The sequence below is a fragment of the Perna viridis genome, chromosome 13 (assembly GCF_037379345.1).
Source record: "Perna viridis isolate PV_CMFRI_1.1 ecotype Kerala chromosome 13, ASM3737934v1, whole genome shotgun sequence".
In the NCBI taxonomy this organism is placed as follows: domain Eukaryota; kingdom Metazoa; phylum Mollusca; class Bivalvia; order Mytilida; family Mytilidae; genus Perna; species Perna viridis.
The window spans coordinates 11,549,846-11,565,885 of record NC_142457.1 but is presented as its reverse complement, the minus strand read 5'-3'; the positions used below and the strand labels follow the sequence as shown (position 1 = coordinate 11,565,885).

Genomic DNA, 16,040 nt, shown 5'->3' with positions numbered 1-16,040 from the left:
TATATTTTGATGTTCCTCTGTAATGAACACCGTGTTACAAAGATTCAGTTTTGATGCCATTACGGTAATACATCAATCTTGTGATTTTGCTTAGCAATATGTGTCTAAGTGTCATGATCAAGGTAGTATCAAATGATTTTATATCTTATTTGAACATTAAGCGAATGTCCTTGTAAACAAAAAGCAGCTCCTATAATATGGATGGCAAATGGGAAATTTTATATAACGGCTTATTTTGTTCTGATGTAATATTTATATCATATGTATGTCAAATAGCACAAAAATTGTTTTTTTTAAATCGACAATTTATCGACACGTCTGTATACTTATAGATGAACATATGATATAAAAAATACATTAGAACAAAAAATGTAGTGGGATAAAACTTACCATGTGTCTCCCATAAAATAGGAACTGTATGTTTCTAAATGGACAACCTCTTAAATCAGTAATGGGCTAAAAATGATGTCGACTATACACGAAAAATTGTGACATGCCTGTCAAATTAGATTAAAGAGTGTGGATATGATAAAACGTCGTATGCTGTTCAGATATTTATTCTTTGTTCAAGACCGATACATGTGCATTATCATTTCACCGTACAGACCATTTATTCATATCTGATCAAAGAGTAATCAAAAGAACCAAGGTAATAGCGGTAATCAAAAGAATGCAATCCAGGGACAAAGACCAGACATGGAAAACAGACATACACAACAAAGAGCATAAAGTAACTAAAATCATACATACAAAGTAACAAAAGCAAATGAGCAACTCGGATTCCACTAAAAACTGGACGCATGAACCAGGTGCACTGGTAAGGTAAGCGTCCTCTGTTTATTGTTCTAGAAACACCCGCCGAGTTGTTCATAAAAAGTCAAGTCCGGGGTAGACAAATGAGAAAAGGAAAACTATGACCCGTTGAATAAATCAATTTTCATGGTGCAGATGGATACACCATAACGACCCGCGAGTTCATGATGTTCAATCTTGTAGCAACATAATCCTGCTCCAGAAGCCTATTAGTTAGAGTTCTAGCGCGATACAAAAAAATCTGCGTAGTTTCGGCAAGCTCTGGCATATCGTATGAGTTGTGATATGAACACTCTATACGTAGGTGCTGAAGGGGTGCCATAGATAAAAGGAAAGTTGACAATTCTGAATGAAAAGTCATCACGTTTGTCGTAATGTTTGGTCAATAGTTTTCCTTTACCATCGATGTCTAAGTGTAGGTCAAGATATGAGACTGACCTTACATTGTCTGTAGTATCCTTTATAAGTTCTTTGGGTAGATGCGATATATCAAATCCCCGAAATTAGGATTGTTTAAAGATAATACGTCATCTATATAGCGGACTGAGATTAAAGGATCTAGGCAAACGATATTCTTTCTTCCGGATCAAATCACCTACAAGTCAGCCTTATAAGAGTAAAGGAATAGGTCAGCAACTAAAGGAACACAATTTGTTCCCATTGGTATGCCGACCGTTTGTTGAAAAACACATCAACCACACTGGCCAAATATGTTGTGGATTAAAAATTCCAGCATTTTCTAAACATCTTCCTCTGTATATTTGGAAGATGTCTTGGAATTATTTCTTACAAAGTATGAGGAATCTCTACCAAGAACTATATATTTGTATCTAGGTGTACCATCTTTTTTTTGCAAAAACAACGATGTATAATGTTTTTAAGTCGGGATTTTAACTAAGTATGGGGAATATAAGTGTTGAAAAATCATAGGTTTTCATGCTATTATATTCAGATAATAGTCTTGAACTGATTGTCTCCAAAAGATCTTTCGAATTTTTTTCAGGATCCACATTGAATTAATACCACTACGGGAATAAAAGTGTTGTGGTAGGACTGCAGACCCTCTTTGACAGTTGTGAGTATAGAAGTCAAAGGTTTTGAGAGAGGTTTAGTGGTAAATTTTGCAGATCCAGCTATGAAACGTTGTTTGTGTGGATTTTTGTAGAGTTTAGGAATCCAGTACATAGACGGTAAATCACAATCATCGTCCTTGGTAGAGAGACCATAAGTTTTCCACAATCTCTTCTTTGGAGAGTGTGGTAGCAGTATAGGTCTTATCACTGCTATTATTTTCTACGTCTACCTCTGATAATAAGCATTTGATATAAAACGTTTTGCAGACAAAAGCAATGTTGTTTTGGGTTTGGTCTGCTGGTACGACAACATATTTGTCATGTATATTAGACAATGTTTTTCTACATAGGGGTCTTTGAATTTCTTGCATAGTCATCGACGGCATAAATAAGAACTTCAAAGCTATAATTCCGATTTATATTAAGCAGGGATTTGTTTTCGATGGTGGTAAAATCTCCCGTAACGACATGACCAGGAGGATCATATTTGAATGGAGAGTTTTTGCAAGAACAGTCAGGTGGTTCAGCCTTGAAGTCCTCAAACTTAATTTGAAAGTAACAATACGCCTAAATTTAAGTTGGTTTGGATTTCAATTGAGATAAACTCCAGCAGCTCTGTATGGCCTGGGAGAGAGTAATATACTATAAAGAATACATTTAATGATATCAATCCGTCTTATAGAACAGTTCTAGAGCCAGTTATCATGACAGTTTTATTACTAGAGCCAGCTCATCTAACAATTCTAGCAGTGCCGACTCTACCAGGACAGTTCTATAGTAGAGCAGGTCCTACTGCTAGAACTGTCAGGATAGAGCTAGCACTCTATAACTGTTCTAAATTTGTAATAGAACATTTCTAGGAAAGTTTTGTGAGTGGTAAGAACTGATCTCATCTGTTTTTGTTTTTTTTCACTTGATTATATATAGAACTGTACAAAGAATAGTACGATATCCAGTAGAAATTTTAATTACGTGTTGGGGTATATGAATGATAGTTAACCGATTGATATAACAGACAACACTGTACTACTCGACGCCACGCTTTGACGTGTAATTCTGCAATGTAAACATATATTCAACATGATTGATAATATAATTGGAGGTTTACATCGTTCTTATTCCAGTCTAGAAACTTTACTGCAACGTACATTTTATGTGCTTGAAAAAAAATCTAATTTTTTTTTCATATAATGTGTTTATATTTGCAGTGATATACACGTTTTAACCGTTTTGAAAAATGATTTATTATTTTTTTTCAATATCAGTTTCAAAAGCACAACTTATATTCTTACCTCCTTGGTTGTACTAAAGTGTCCTTTTCATTTCTTACACTTAGAGATCCATGGTAAAGGAAAACTGTTGATCAAGCTACAATACGACAAACGTGATGACATCTAATTAAGTATTGTCAACTTCCTTTCATCTATGTCAACTTCCATTTAGACAAGAACATTTCAATTTATTAATTTCAACAGTATAGGTTTCACAATTTTTTTAATGAAAAGTACATGATGATTCTGTGACAATTATCAGAATTCCTTTTATGCTCCGTGAAAAATAATTCATTTAAATTTTGTTTCGTTTTGTGTTGTTTTGTTCCCTTTATACTTTATTCGGGGGGGGGGGGGTATTTGTCGCTATCTTTGATAACATAAATACCTTGTTTGAATTGCTGTATGTTCGAACTAATTTCAATTTTAGCAGCCTGCCTGCAATATACAGGCAGGTTGGATTTTGAATGCATGCCCTAATGTTTATGATGTGTTTTGTAAGCAATCAGTTGAGATGTTTATTTCGACACTTAAGTTTTATCATTTGTCACTCGGCGGGTGTTTCTCGAAAAGCAGAGGACGCTTACCCTACCGTTGCACCTGGTCCATGCTCCCAGTTTTTAGTGGAGTCCGAGTTGCTCATTTACTTTTGTTACTTTGTATGTATGATTTTAGTTACTTTATGTTCTTTGTTGTGTATGTCTGTTTTTCATGTCTGGTCTTTGTCCCTGGATTACATTCGTTTGATTACTGCTATAACCTTGGTTCCCTTGATTAATCTTTTACACCACTGGGTCGGCTGTAGCCGATCCCAAAAACAACACAATACATAGAAACAGCGATATATTTGCATCTATTTACTCAAATAACGTAGAATATTTTAAAAGTTCTAAACAATCCAAAACATACAGAGGCCAAAATTCCTGACTAGGGACAGGCACAAAAAATGCCTCGGTGTTAAAATACATTCTTTTGATTACCACTATAACCTTGGTTCCCCTGATTACCAGTATAACCTTGGTTCCCCTGATTACCGCTATAACCTTGGTTCCCTTGATTACTCTGTCACTACTGTTAACTTGAAATGTCTATCGAAATCTAATTGGTCATTTATTATCCAACAACTGTTCAAATTAATCAAAACTGGATTGTTGATTGTATTGCACTGTTTAATATATCAGAAACCTGACCAAACATCAAATCAATCGCCGTTTATATTAATCACATGATCTTTTTTGAGTAATGAAAGAAAATATTTTAATGGCTGATAAGAAAAGCAATTTGAAACCATTTAAAGATGTCTAAATGCGGCACATGTGTAATCGTTGTGGTCCTCGTAATAGTATGACAAAAATAAGGGATATGGCATAAGACCCCGTAACACATAAAAGGTCTTTATATCCCTCTTTTTTGGATGTTTTACAATTTAAATGACAGTAAAGAAACAAAAGCGAAAAAATTCTATTCAACCATCATTAAAATGATATATACCATAACGAAAACAATAACAGGACACACCGTCTAATATTCAAAATGACAGTAAAGAAACAAAAGGAAAGAAATTCCATTCAACAATCGTTAAAATGATATATACCATAACGAACTAAATGACAAGACACACCGTCTAATATTCAAAATAAATTACCATATTAGAGAGACTTCGAAATTACACCTGCTCTTACGGGAGGTAACTATGCAAAAACAGGATAAAATATGGCTGAACCCGTCTCCACAAGTAGGGAATATTGTTCAATACGGAACATTTCAACGTAATGGTAGATTCATTGCTACATGTTGAACAATGGGCCTTTAAATAATACTTAAAAACAACCGAAGACGCTAGCATAAATCGAACAACATACACACATCAGCATGAAAGAAAGGAGGGGAAAGATAGCAAATAATTTAATGTATGTTTTTCTTTCAATGTTTCTTTTGTATTTTGATATCTATTGCAGCGATTTAATGACAGTGGAAGATCTGGTACGACATATTATGCAAAGTGACGTACTAGCCGAAGCCATTGTACGAAAATTTATTGATGTTAACGGTAAGTGTCCGACTTACTTGTGTAAGAAAACATATTTGTATTAAGTTGCAGCCTGTCTAAAAATCAATTAGGAGACGATTAAAGCCTGTTTAAAACCTCCAAAATTAAGGTCAGTAATATTTTCAATAGAGAAACAGTTACACAATACATAACCAACCTCAATTTTGTATTTGGTTGTTGCACTTTTGAGATTAATAAAACAACTCTATATTCAGGCGGTGAACATTAAATGGATAATAAAATGAACATGAAATGATGAAGAACTGAAAAATGGAATGGGACACAATGATAACAAAAGTCGACAAATTTTGCTTGCCTCTGGAAATAGGGAGAAGTGATATGAATGATACGTTTTCTCTAAAATACAGATCTGAATACGGAAAAAGAAGAAGAAAAATATGACTTATTTAGATCGAAAAACCTTCATTTGTATGACGTTTTGTTTTGTTTTGTTTTGTTTTGGTTTTTTTTCTACACCATGAATCACTTCTACCATTCCATTGGTAGGGTCTTATTTTCATATGATTTGGTACTAAAGTAACTTCAAGAATGAACTACAAACACTGGGTTCTACGCATAGGTAGTTTTGTTTTTGCAAAATTATTTTGTCATTGTTACAACACGAAAACAAACTCCATTCCTTATTCTGAATGAATTGCATTGAAGCACTTTCTTTTCTGGTACTAGCCAGGAAATAGGCATCAGTGCTTATCTACGACAAGTTCAACTCCAAAATATCACGCTTTGTTCCAATTGTACAAACATATAAGTCGCAATAAAGTTTCAAAATTGATTAAATAAGTATCTAATTAACGTAAAATTCCGATTTACACGTCAGTGAAAAGATAATGCAGAGCCGGAAATTGTTGCTCACTTCGTATGTGATTTAGAGATTAATGACTGTGGAATGATTTATTAGGAATCAATATTGCGCGTGGTAGATTGCGATGCGATCTTAAATAAACGAATCGTGCACTTTCAATTTGTTAGATGGCACATGGTTTTGAAGGATAATTTAAAACAAATATAAACGATAATTAAGTTTAAATGTCCCTCGGAATTAATAGGTCTAAGGATTAAAAAACAATGTCGAAAGACGATTGCTACATTTTTTTTGGAGAAGTGCTTATATTAGAGTCATATGTTTCTCGAAACATTAAAAAAGATGTCGTTATGTTATGAATTTGGGAAAATGCAATAAAAGTTGACAGCATCCTGGAGCAATCAGTTACAAAATTATTTTAAACACAAGTAAATTATAACAGTTGTAATTATACTGATGGTGACAAAAAGAAATAATTTAATACTTATTAGATTAGCTGTTTCTTAAAATGAACTACAGATTGCAGGATTGTCACATCCCTCTGCACATATTGTCGATCGATGTGGTTAAAAGTCCCTTATTATGTGTGTGCGTGCACTTACAATAGTGTGGAATTTTGTCATTATTTGGTGGTCGTCTAAAACGATGCACATTTTGAAAAAAAGTCATCGAGGTCTAACTACTGGCGAAATGCGATACCCTAGCTCCCTATTTTTATGCAAACATTATAAAAAAAGAAGGTTTTTTCATAAGCTCTTCTCAAAATAAAATTCTAAATCTACCTGTGTGAGCCGATTCACAAATTGTGCTTATATGAATATTGTGGTCATGAAAATTTACATGACAATAAAAACGGTTGACCTACTTACTGACAATGAAGATTATATAAGATAAGATTTTACGCTTCACGTCTCCCTTACAAGAATAGAGTGAACCGCGTCGCCAAGGTTATCTAAAGGGGTAAATTCACTAACACTAGTATCAGTCCTACTATTTTTCCAAATTTTCAACTTAATATTTGAAATTTTCTGTTTGCCTATTTTAAAGCCAAAATACTATCTGAATAATAATATACTGATATTACTGTTATGTAATAAATTAGTCACAAGGAGGGCACAAAACTATGCTTCTGTGCAGTTTTTAAACAATATTCACCAAAAAAAATGGGAGGATCATGGGTTATATTTTTAATCCGAAAATATAAAACGCAAGCTATGAACAAAAAAAAAATCTTTTTTCAGGTGTTGTGATGGTACAAAAGGTACCGATGGTAATTTTATTCCTTCGTGCATCTTTACAGGTATATGCAGAATATATTTCCCGATAGGAGGCCCAGATATTAATAAATTGACCATAGGAAAACTATGGGTCTAAACTGAGATTTACCTTAATTTTATATCACATTTCAAGAGCATGAAATAATACAGGTTAAGAATGATAAAAAAAAAATCACAGGCCATGCAGCATACTTAAATTTCTAATTGTCTTATTTCTATGTGGTTTTCTTTGCAGGCGACGGTGATGTTAGCTACCACGAACTATTAAGGAAGGTGCGGTAGTTACCAAAACTGAATCCGGTCAAAGAAATTCCGGATTGAACATACCTTCATTTTTCATCGACTGTTTTGATAGCCCTGGTTGGCAGCCGATATTTTATATTTGTATAGCTTATTGTTATGTTGAATTTTATTTTGCTCTTAGAATTAAAACTTTTTTGCAGATCTTTTAAAAAAGTCAGAACTCACTTTTATATTTAGTACAAAAAAAATATGATAGTCAATTTAGTTACAATTCCGTTTTTAGGTTCTTTTCACTTTCAATTGTATGTATATCTTTGAATATATACAAAAGAAATATGTATGCGTTACTCTTGCAGTAAACAAAGCATACCAAAATCGTTTTTTCTAATTTTAATGATATACACATCCTACACTTTAAGACAACGTTAACTAAATGCAAGAACAAATCAAATTACCAATTTTGCTTGGCTGTATATACTAGAAATTTTCTTTGATAAAAAAATGTAATTAAGAAGATAATGAAAATATAAAAAGATTTTTTATTAATATGTTATTGTCTTAAAAATTTAATCTGTTACGCTTTGCATTATATCCTGATTTTGGGGTACCAATAGAAGTCGAATTATAAACAAGTCGTATTTTTGTCTTGGATATCTTATTCGTATGATTCAAGCTATGTAGCATTTGAATCACTAATTATAAAATGCTGTCTCCATTATCAAAGTACAGTTTAGTTTTGAAGGATAAAAAGGGCCAACGAAATCCACGATATATGTATCTTATAAGTAACTAAAAATATGTTAGATAGTTTTCAAACAACTTGTTAAATTATTTGTTCTTTCATAAGTCTCAATAATCACGATTTATTTTTCATTAAAATTAACCGTTACTTGTGTTGTCTTGCTTATTTTTTCCCTCAAGAATTCCGATTGACTATTGTAATTATATTTTTTATTGAAATCTAACATAGAAATAAATACATTATCACTACGTTAAATGGGAACTTGTTATGGGAACGGTAATTGTTAAAGTCTTGTTTAAAATACAAAATATAACTGATAGTAAAATGAATAAATAGATAAGTACATCATAAAATTGAAATATATTTAACATGTACAAACTGCAAGAAAATAGTATACATCGAGAAAGTGCATCACAGAATTTAGGTCGTTGTTCCAAGGAAGATCTTCAAATGATTTAATCAGAACACACAAGTTAATATGCCAATCATATATCAATCTGTTCTATTGTTTAAGAATATATCCATGAAAGACGCCAACGTTGGGTGGCTCTTGCAAAACTTTGTTTCAAAAACAAATTTCGTTCATTAGGGATCACAAACACGTTTTCTAACAGATGAATATTGTCCATCTAGACTGAAATAAACTGAAATGATAATAGTGACATATATAACATAGAAAGCAATATAATCTCTAGAATAATGGGAATAACACTTTGATCTATTCATAATCTCGTCAATGTGTGAGGTACATTTGGCTATATATTCTGAGTCAACCACTTTTGATACAGAAAAATCCATGTTCCCTCTGATATCATAATGAGTTTAACATTATATTGAAACAGGATATCGATGGGGAAAAGTTTACCCTGTGTCACTCATATTATAGGACCTGCATTGTTCCTGCATACACAAGAACTGAGTTTGGATGTAGTATTATTTACAACTTTGTGACAATGATGAAAAACTCACATAAATAAATCATTTTGTTTATTATCAAATTAAACGAAACGCTTAATAGTACCAGATACTAATAATGTATCAGCCTTAACATCACTAAAAACCGTACAGAGTGGACAAACAAACAACTACTCATCCGAATGGGAATTTCTATCGTCACTTAAAGCTTAGCTGAGCAGTCCATCATATTGGTTGTTTGATTGGACATGGCTTTTAAGAAAAAAAAGGTGTAAAAAGAATTATTTTATCTTATGTTGTTATTCGCAAAAACGTTCTGTTTGTAGCCGTATATTAGACAGGAGGTGATTCATGCATGTAAAAAGCCCAAATTTACTTTTTATTCTTATTCCAAAAACCGTTATAGACACCAAAATCATCATAAGTGTAGCAATTTTGAGATTAAAATTATATTCATTGTATGAAATTGACACTTTGCAGGAGAATTTTAGATATTGTGAATGGTAGATGCATATTTTTTTTTAACATTCAGATGTTAAAAAGGAGAAATATACCATAAGTACTGAGAAAAAAATCGTTTCAACGCAGAGATTTTCTACACCATGAATCACTTCTACAAAAGGTGGTGTCTAATTTTAAATATACTGGTACTTAATTGGTGCAGCTTGCAGTAACTACGCGCACGTTTTGTATCGCGCTAGACTTAAGCGCCCTACAATTATGCTACTGGAACAAAGTTATGTTGCTATAAAGCATCACTACTTTAAGGTCGTCATTATGAACTCGTGGATCGTTACGGTGTATCCATCTGCACCATGAGAACTGTTTTGTCCAACGTGTCATAATTTTCCTTTCCTCTTTCGTCTACCCTAGATTGCCTTTTTATGAGCAACTCAGCGGGTGTTACTAGGAAAGCAGAGGATGCTTACCCTACCAATGCACCTGGTCCATGCTCCCAGTTTTTAGTGGAGTCCGAGTTGCTTATTTACTTTTGTTACTTTGTACAGTATGTATTAATTTGGTTATTTTATGTTCTTTGTTGTATGTCTGTTTTCCATGTATGGTCTTTGTTCCTTGATTAAATTCTTTTGATTTCCGTTAGAATATTGGTTCCCTTGATTACCCTTTGAAATAAATTATAATCTGCTTAAATATATAAGTCATTGTTATGCCAATAAGTGTATTAAATATTTTCAACAAAATTCCTAACCATCAACACAGGAGGACAATTCAGAGACATGACAACATCATGACAACAGGAAACAGACACAGTCCACAAGCAATTATACAACAGATTAAAATAAAATAAAATATTAAAACCGAAATAAAACATGGCATCATGTTTTAAACTTGAGCAATATGACCCCTGCAATTAGCACCTACATGCAACACATGTACACTGCAAGTGAGTAGAATAGAGTAAGCGATAAGTTAATAAAGTTTGGTATCTTATCTGGTACATATAAACATCGGTATCAGTAATTAAAATTGTGACGATGACAAAATAATGTCTGATCTGATGGAAGTATCATCGGGTTAACATACAAACAACTTGCAAAATTCTCAACACATCTTTTCAATTTAAAAAAAGAGGACAAACTGCTGACACAACGTAAAAAAAGGCAACCAGGAACCAGGACTAGAGTAAAAGGAATGTAACCATTTCCTGATATTAAGCAAGCGGGAAAGGACAATAGAAAACTATATAAGGAAACACCAATCTTAAAATAAAAAAAAAGGTATAAAAATGATGTTAATTTTGCCTAATACGGGTTATACTGCTTTCTTACCTTTGAACGAGAGTGACTTTCTGATTTATTGTATAGCAATATAATTTCCTAATAGAATGCAACGTGAGCGTGTAATAAATTTCCATATTGCATTAGTGGAAATATAGTTCAAATTTGTGACGTTATCCATTACAAAAATTAACTTGAAACTAGACTGTATTATACCGCCATACATATGTACGATTAAAGGGTTATTGAAAGAATACTGTGGAATATTATAATTATACTCGTAAACTCGTGCAATATGAAATTCTACTCGGGATAATATTTCCAAGTATTCATGCAATAATCCTATAGTACTGCAGATAAATTATCTAAATTTGATAATATTAAAACAGATGTTTTAAAGACAAAAAAATATTCCAACCATTAAATTTCAAAATAGAATTCCTCATAAATAAAGTTCAGGCAAGCAGGATACCTCGTGATTTAACTAGTATTAGACCAAGGAGTCTGGACAGTGAATGATGTGTTTCAGACGTTTGAATTATTCTTTTAAAAGAGAAGATAACAATTGTGGCAATTAAAAAGTCTAAAGTAATTTATTCGGTACATTGTGTTTATTTAAAATAAAAAAATAGTTTAGAGGAGAAAAAAAGCTGGCGATATAGCTGTTTTAGTTGTACAAATAATTACAACACTCGGATCAGGCCAATTAACGGCAAGATACATATGATAAGTAAGAGTCAGTACACCAATTGAAGAAAGTTCATTGAGGATATCATGATTGCAGTTCATACTACATGTACATTTTCGAACAAAGAAATCACTTCGCGGTCGAATTTATGCCTTCTGAAGATTCGGGCAAATTGCATATATGGTGTGGCAGATTAATAGAACAAACGCGGAAATTATATTGCATTATCGAAGTATCTATACCTCATAACCTCAGAAATAGGCTTCAAAGTTTGTTTTATTAAGTTAAGAAAATAAGTTGAAATGTACTATTGAAGTTGTTTTCCAGATGTATTGAATAAAATTGAGGTACAAAAAAGACCATTTTGAGAAAAATGATTTTCAACTGCTTGATTATTAAAAAAGACGGATACTAGAATACGTCACTATTACTACATTTGATCAACTTTTCAAGTACAGACTGGTAGTATTGACATGTATAAAGGTCATTTTCTGGTATATTTGTATGCTTACTAAACAGTGATAAGAACTATAATGTATGTGTAAAGACCGAACAGTTACATTGTAAAAACCACATAAGGGCAGCATGAGACCAAGATCTATAGTTAGTAAGTAAACAACGTTATTTCTTTTCTAGTATTAAAATTCCTTTATAATAGTTCAACAATTTACTTTTTTTATAAACTGGATCAGCATAATTAGTAACCTTTATGTTATGGAAACAAATACATGTACATTTGCCTGATATACAGACAAAAACAGTGTATTGATTTAAAACATAATATATAATTATCGCAAGGCTTAGTCGAGCTTCTTTCCGATCGTGCGGAATTTATGATCAATGTAATCTTATGGTCTTTATACTGCGATCCTTATCATTTTTTAAAATTTTATACGACGTACTTTTTACATTTCGTCCCAAGTATTGACCTTATAGGGACGCTATGATAAACAGGTAGTCCATGTAAGGGTAGGAAAGCAGTCAGTGAACGTATATACCGTCAATGCATTTTAGTTGCTTAAAATAAAAACGATTGCAGTACAAATATAAATATGTGTAAAAATGTATGTACATCAAAACAAAAAGATAGTGTTTGGAACCGGCCCGTTATGGCTTACTAAATATAAGTTATGGTATGAAAACAAGAAGTGAAAGTTTATTGTATAATGATTCAGAAATAGACCCCCCCCCCAAAAAAAAAAAAAATAATAATAAAAAAAAATAAAATAAATTAAATAAAAATGCTGTGTTTGTATCTTTCTCTCATTTATGGTAATTAATGTGTAAATCACATTTTAATTTGTTTTGGCTGTGAAGATAATATGTTACATTATTATCAAATTTTTAAAACTTAATGCTTAAAACAAATGCATGCATTTTTATTGCAGCGTTTATCGCTTTGGTAAATGTCTGTTATGGTTTTCTACTTGATTCAAAATCGCCACACAAGGTACAAGTACTGCTTACAACTGGCGACCAGTCTAAGCTTCTTTCAAAGGAACCAGATCTGTATCCGTCTGCCGGAAATGGCCCTGAAATACTAATAGACAAGGCAGAATATCAACGAATGGAAGGGTTTGGAGCCGCGTTTTCGAACTCAGCCGCCTACGTCATTTACAACAGCCCAAAACGACATGAAATCATGAGACAGTTATTTAGTCCTATTGACGGAATAGGTAACATGGCAAGTACAAAGAAGTAGACCTAATTCAAGGGACATAACTCTTCCAAATTATTTATACGTTTGTCAGTCATTTAACATTAATATAAAATCAACATCCAAATAATTAAGATTGATTAAATATTGTGTTTTTTCAAATGCCTTGCTTGACAAACTTTGATGAAATTTAATATGGAACAAACATGTCAAGAGTTACAGCTGTCCCTTTCCCTAGGTCTACCTCCCCCTTCAATACTCACTATAAACAGACAGTTGAAATTACAAGGCGATTGGAATGTTTTCTATACGTTAAAATTCTAACGACTCTGCATACTACTCCACAGTGTGTTGTTCTGGTTTCTGATGGTGTAAAATTTCCATTTATTGTACACCTAAATCTTTGTTGCATCAATACCTACTTTTACATCTACAGCCCCAATTCATCATAGCCTCAATCAATTGCACATGTATACATCGCGTTTTGAAGCTTTTCGGTGCAACCTCTATTAAAAATACCCAACAGCATCACCTCTAGAATCTTCTCTTTATAACAAACACATGTAATCATACAATATAAAAATTGGTTCAGGTAGTGAACAGGAAAAAATGCTTGCAAATGAGGTAATGTTCGATGGTCAATTAAAAAAAAGTAAAACGTGATTTGAAAACGTTACGTTCGTGGAGTCAGCTTTGTGCGCGACGTCTCTCCTTTCAAATCTGTTATTTTCCCTATTTCCGGTATCCCATTCCCTTAATACCATTAAATGAGAAATATAACGTAGTCAAGGGAGACATCCGTTGAAAAATCATATTATACAAAAACATTTGTAAGCATAAACTAATGAACCTGAACTTATAATTTACAGGTGTTTCCTTTATCCGGATAACTATGGGTGGATCTGATCTGCAAGCCGTATCACCTTACACCTATAATGACATCCCCGCGGGTCAAACAGACTTTAACATGGACCGTTTCAGTATCAATAAGGATAGGGCATTTTTCATACCAATAATCAAGGAGGCTCTGAGTTTGAACCCGAATCTGAAAATCATGGCTACCCCTTGGAGTCCCCCTGCCTGGATGAAATCGTCTGGTTCACTATACGGTGGCGACTTTCATTACGATCCCGACGGTCGATATCAGCAAGCATTATCGCTATATTTCGTTAAGTTTATACAGGCGTATAAAAGCGAAGGCATTGATATAAACGCAATTACAATTCAAAATGAGCCAAAATATCAAACATCCGGGTACCCTACAATGACTATGTCATGGCAGATCCAGCGCGATTTAATTAAGTGGCACTTGGGGCCCTTGTTTTTACAAAACAATATTTATACCAGAATTCTTTTACTGGACCACAATTGGGACTTGCATGAATATCCAGAAAACGTCGTAAAAGACCACGATGCAGCTCAATACATCAGTGGCGTCGCATGGCACTGTTACGGTGGAGATAAGTCAGAGCCGTCTAATTTCCATTCTAAGTTTCCAAGTGTAGATCAGTACTTCTCCGAGTGTTCTGGATTTGCTAGCTCTCCAAATTTTGACGACAATCTTGTGTGGAATTTTGATAACCTTTTTATTCATCAACCTAGAAACTGGGTTAAGGCAGTTCTTTTGTGGAATATTGCACTTAATGAACAATGGGGCCCGCAAGTCCAAGTTTCCGGTTGTAAAAATTGTAGGGGTGTCGTGACAGTTTTTTCCGGAAGTGATCGCTACAAGAAGGAAGTTGAGTATTACATTATAGGCCACATGACAAAAGTCGTTCAAACACAAGCAGTGAGAATCTCATCTACGGATAATGTGAACGGATTACGTTCAGTAGCCTTCAAAAATCCAGACGGAACAATCGCGGCTGTAGTTATGAATCCACATTCGTATTCCCAATCATTTACGATCAATATCGAAGGACACAGATACAACTATAATTTACCCCGGAAGTCCGTTGTTTCCATGCTTTACTCGCCTTGATCTGAAATTAAATAAAAGTAAAAGATTATGTCCCAAACATGTATTTATTGTTTTTGTTGTTGATACTCTGTATACTTCTTTTTTAATTTCGAGTCTTGATTAGCGTTTTCATTGTGTAGCATGTAAAAATGGTTGCCAGTGCATTATGTAAGTCTCAAAGAATTGTAATATATACCAATGTATCTGTCTTCTCAGATTAATCAGTAACGGTTCCGGGGGTTGAACGCCTTTTCTGTTAATTGAAATTGTGTTTCTATTGACTGTGCATACTTTTGGCAATCACAAAAATGATTTATAACGTTTTGAATCTGAACCTCTCCTTTTTAAATTAAAAAAAAATCTGTATTTGTTCCTGTAAAGTTATCGTTAATACGGTCAAATGCGATCTGTGGGCAATAAATCTGCTTGCGAAAATTCATCAACCGATTTTCAAAACGAAGTGTTTGTATAAGGGAATGCAAGGAAAAGAAGATAGCACGCTAATAAAAAATACATAATCCAGGACAGACACAACATAATACATAGAAATAAAAGAAAATGAGCAACCCGGTCGCACTAAAAACTTGTAGCATGGAACAGGTGCACCGGTAGGATAATCATCCTCTGCTTTCTAAGAAGCAATCGCCGTATTTTCATAAAACGTCAACGTGCATGGAACATGGAAGAGGAAAACTATGATAGTAAATTAAACATATCATAAATAAACCAATTGTTTTACAGTCATAACTCGAATGAAGCACTTGCAGATCAAGGGTGCCGGGAGCTAGT

General features: G+C 33.3%; 2 protein-coding genes across 3 annotated transcripts in view; both read left to right on the top strand.

Annotated features, from left to right (window-relative positions):
* The window catches only part of LOC148599578 (uncharacterized), a 43,034-nt gene extending 34,595 nt beyond the window's left edge, over positions 1 to 8,439 (top strand). For both annotated transcript variants that reach the window (XM_088558042.1, XM_088558041.1), the window contains exons 3-4: positions 5,116 to 5,207; positions 7,543 to 8,439. In XM_088558042.1, coding sequence (XP_088414168.1) covers positions 5,116 to 5,207; positions 7,543 to 7,589 — 139 coding nt within the window. In that variant the 3' untranslated portion in view covers positions 7,590 to 8,439. The remainder of the gene's footprint in view (positions 1 to 5,115; positions 5,208 to 7,542) is intronic.
* A 3,672-nt stretch (positions 8,440 to 12,111) lies between these two features.
* On the top strand, positions 12,112 to 15,309 carry LOC148599577 (uncharacterized). The gene is made up of 3 exons (XM_088559072.1): positions 12,112 to 12,241; positions 13,023 to 13,310; positions 14,161 to 15,309. Exons 1-3 carry the CDS (start codon positions 12,220 to 12,222, stop codon positions 15,270 to 15,272), a joined length of 1,422 nt encoding a protein of 473 aa, XP_088415198.1. The 5' UTR covers positions 12,112 to 12,219; the 3' UTR covers positions 15,273 to 15,309.
* The last annotated feature ends 731 nt before the right edge of the window (positions 15,310 to 16,040 follow it).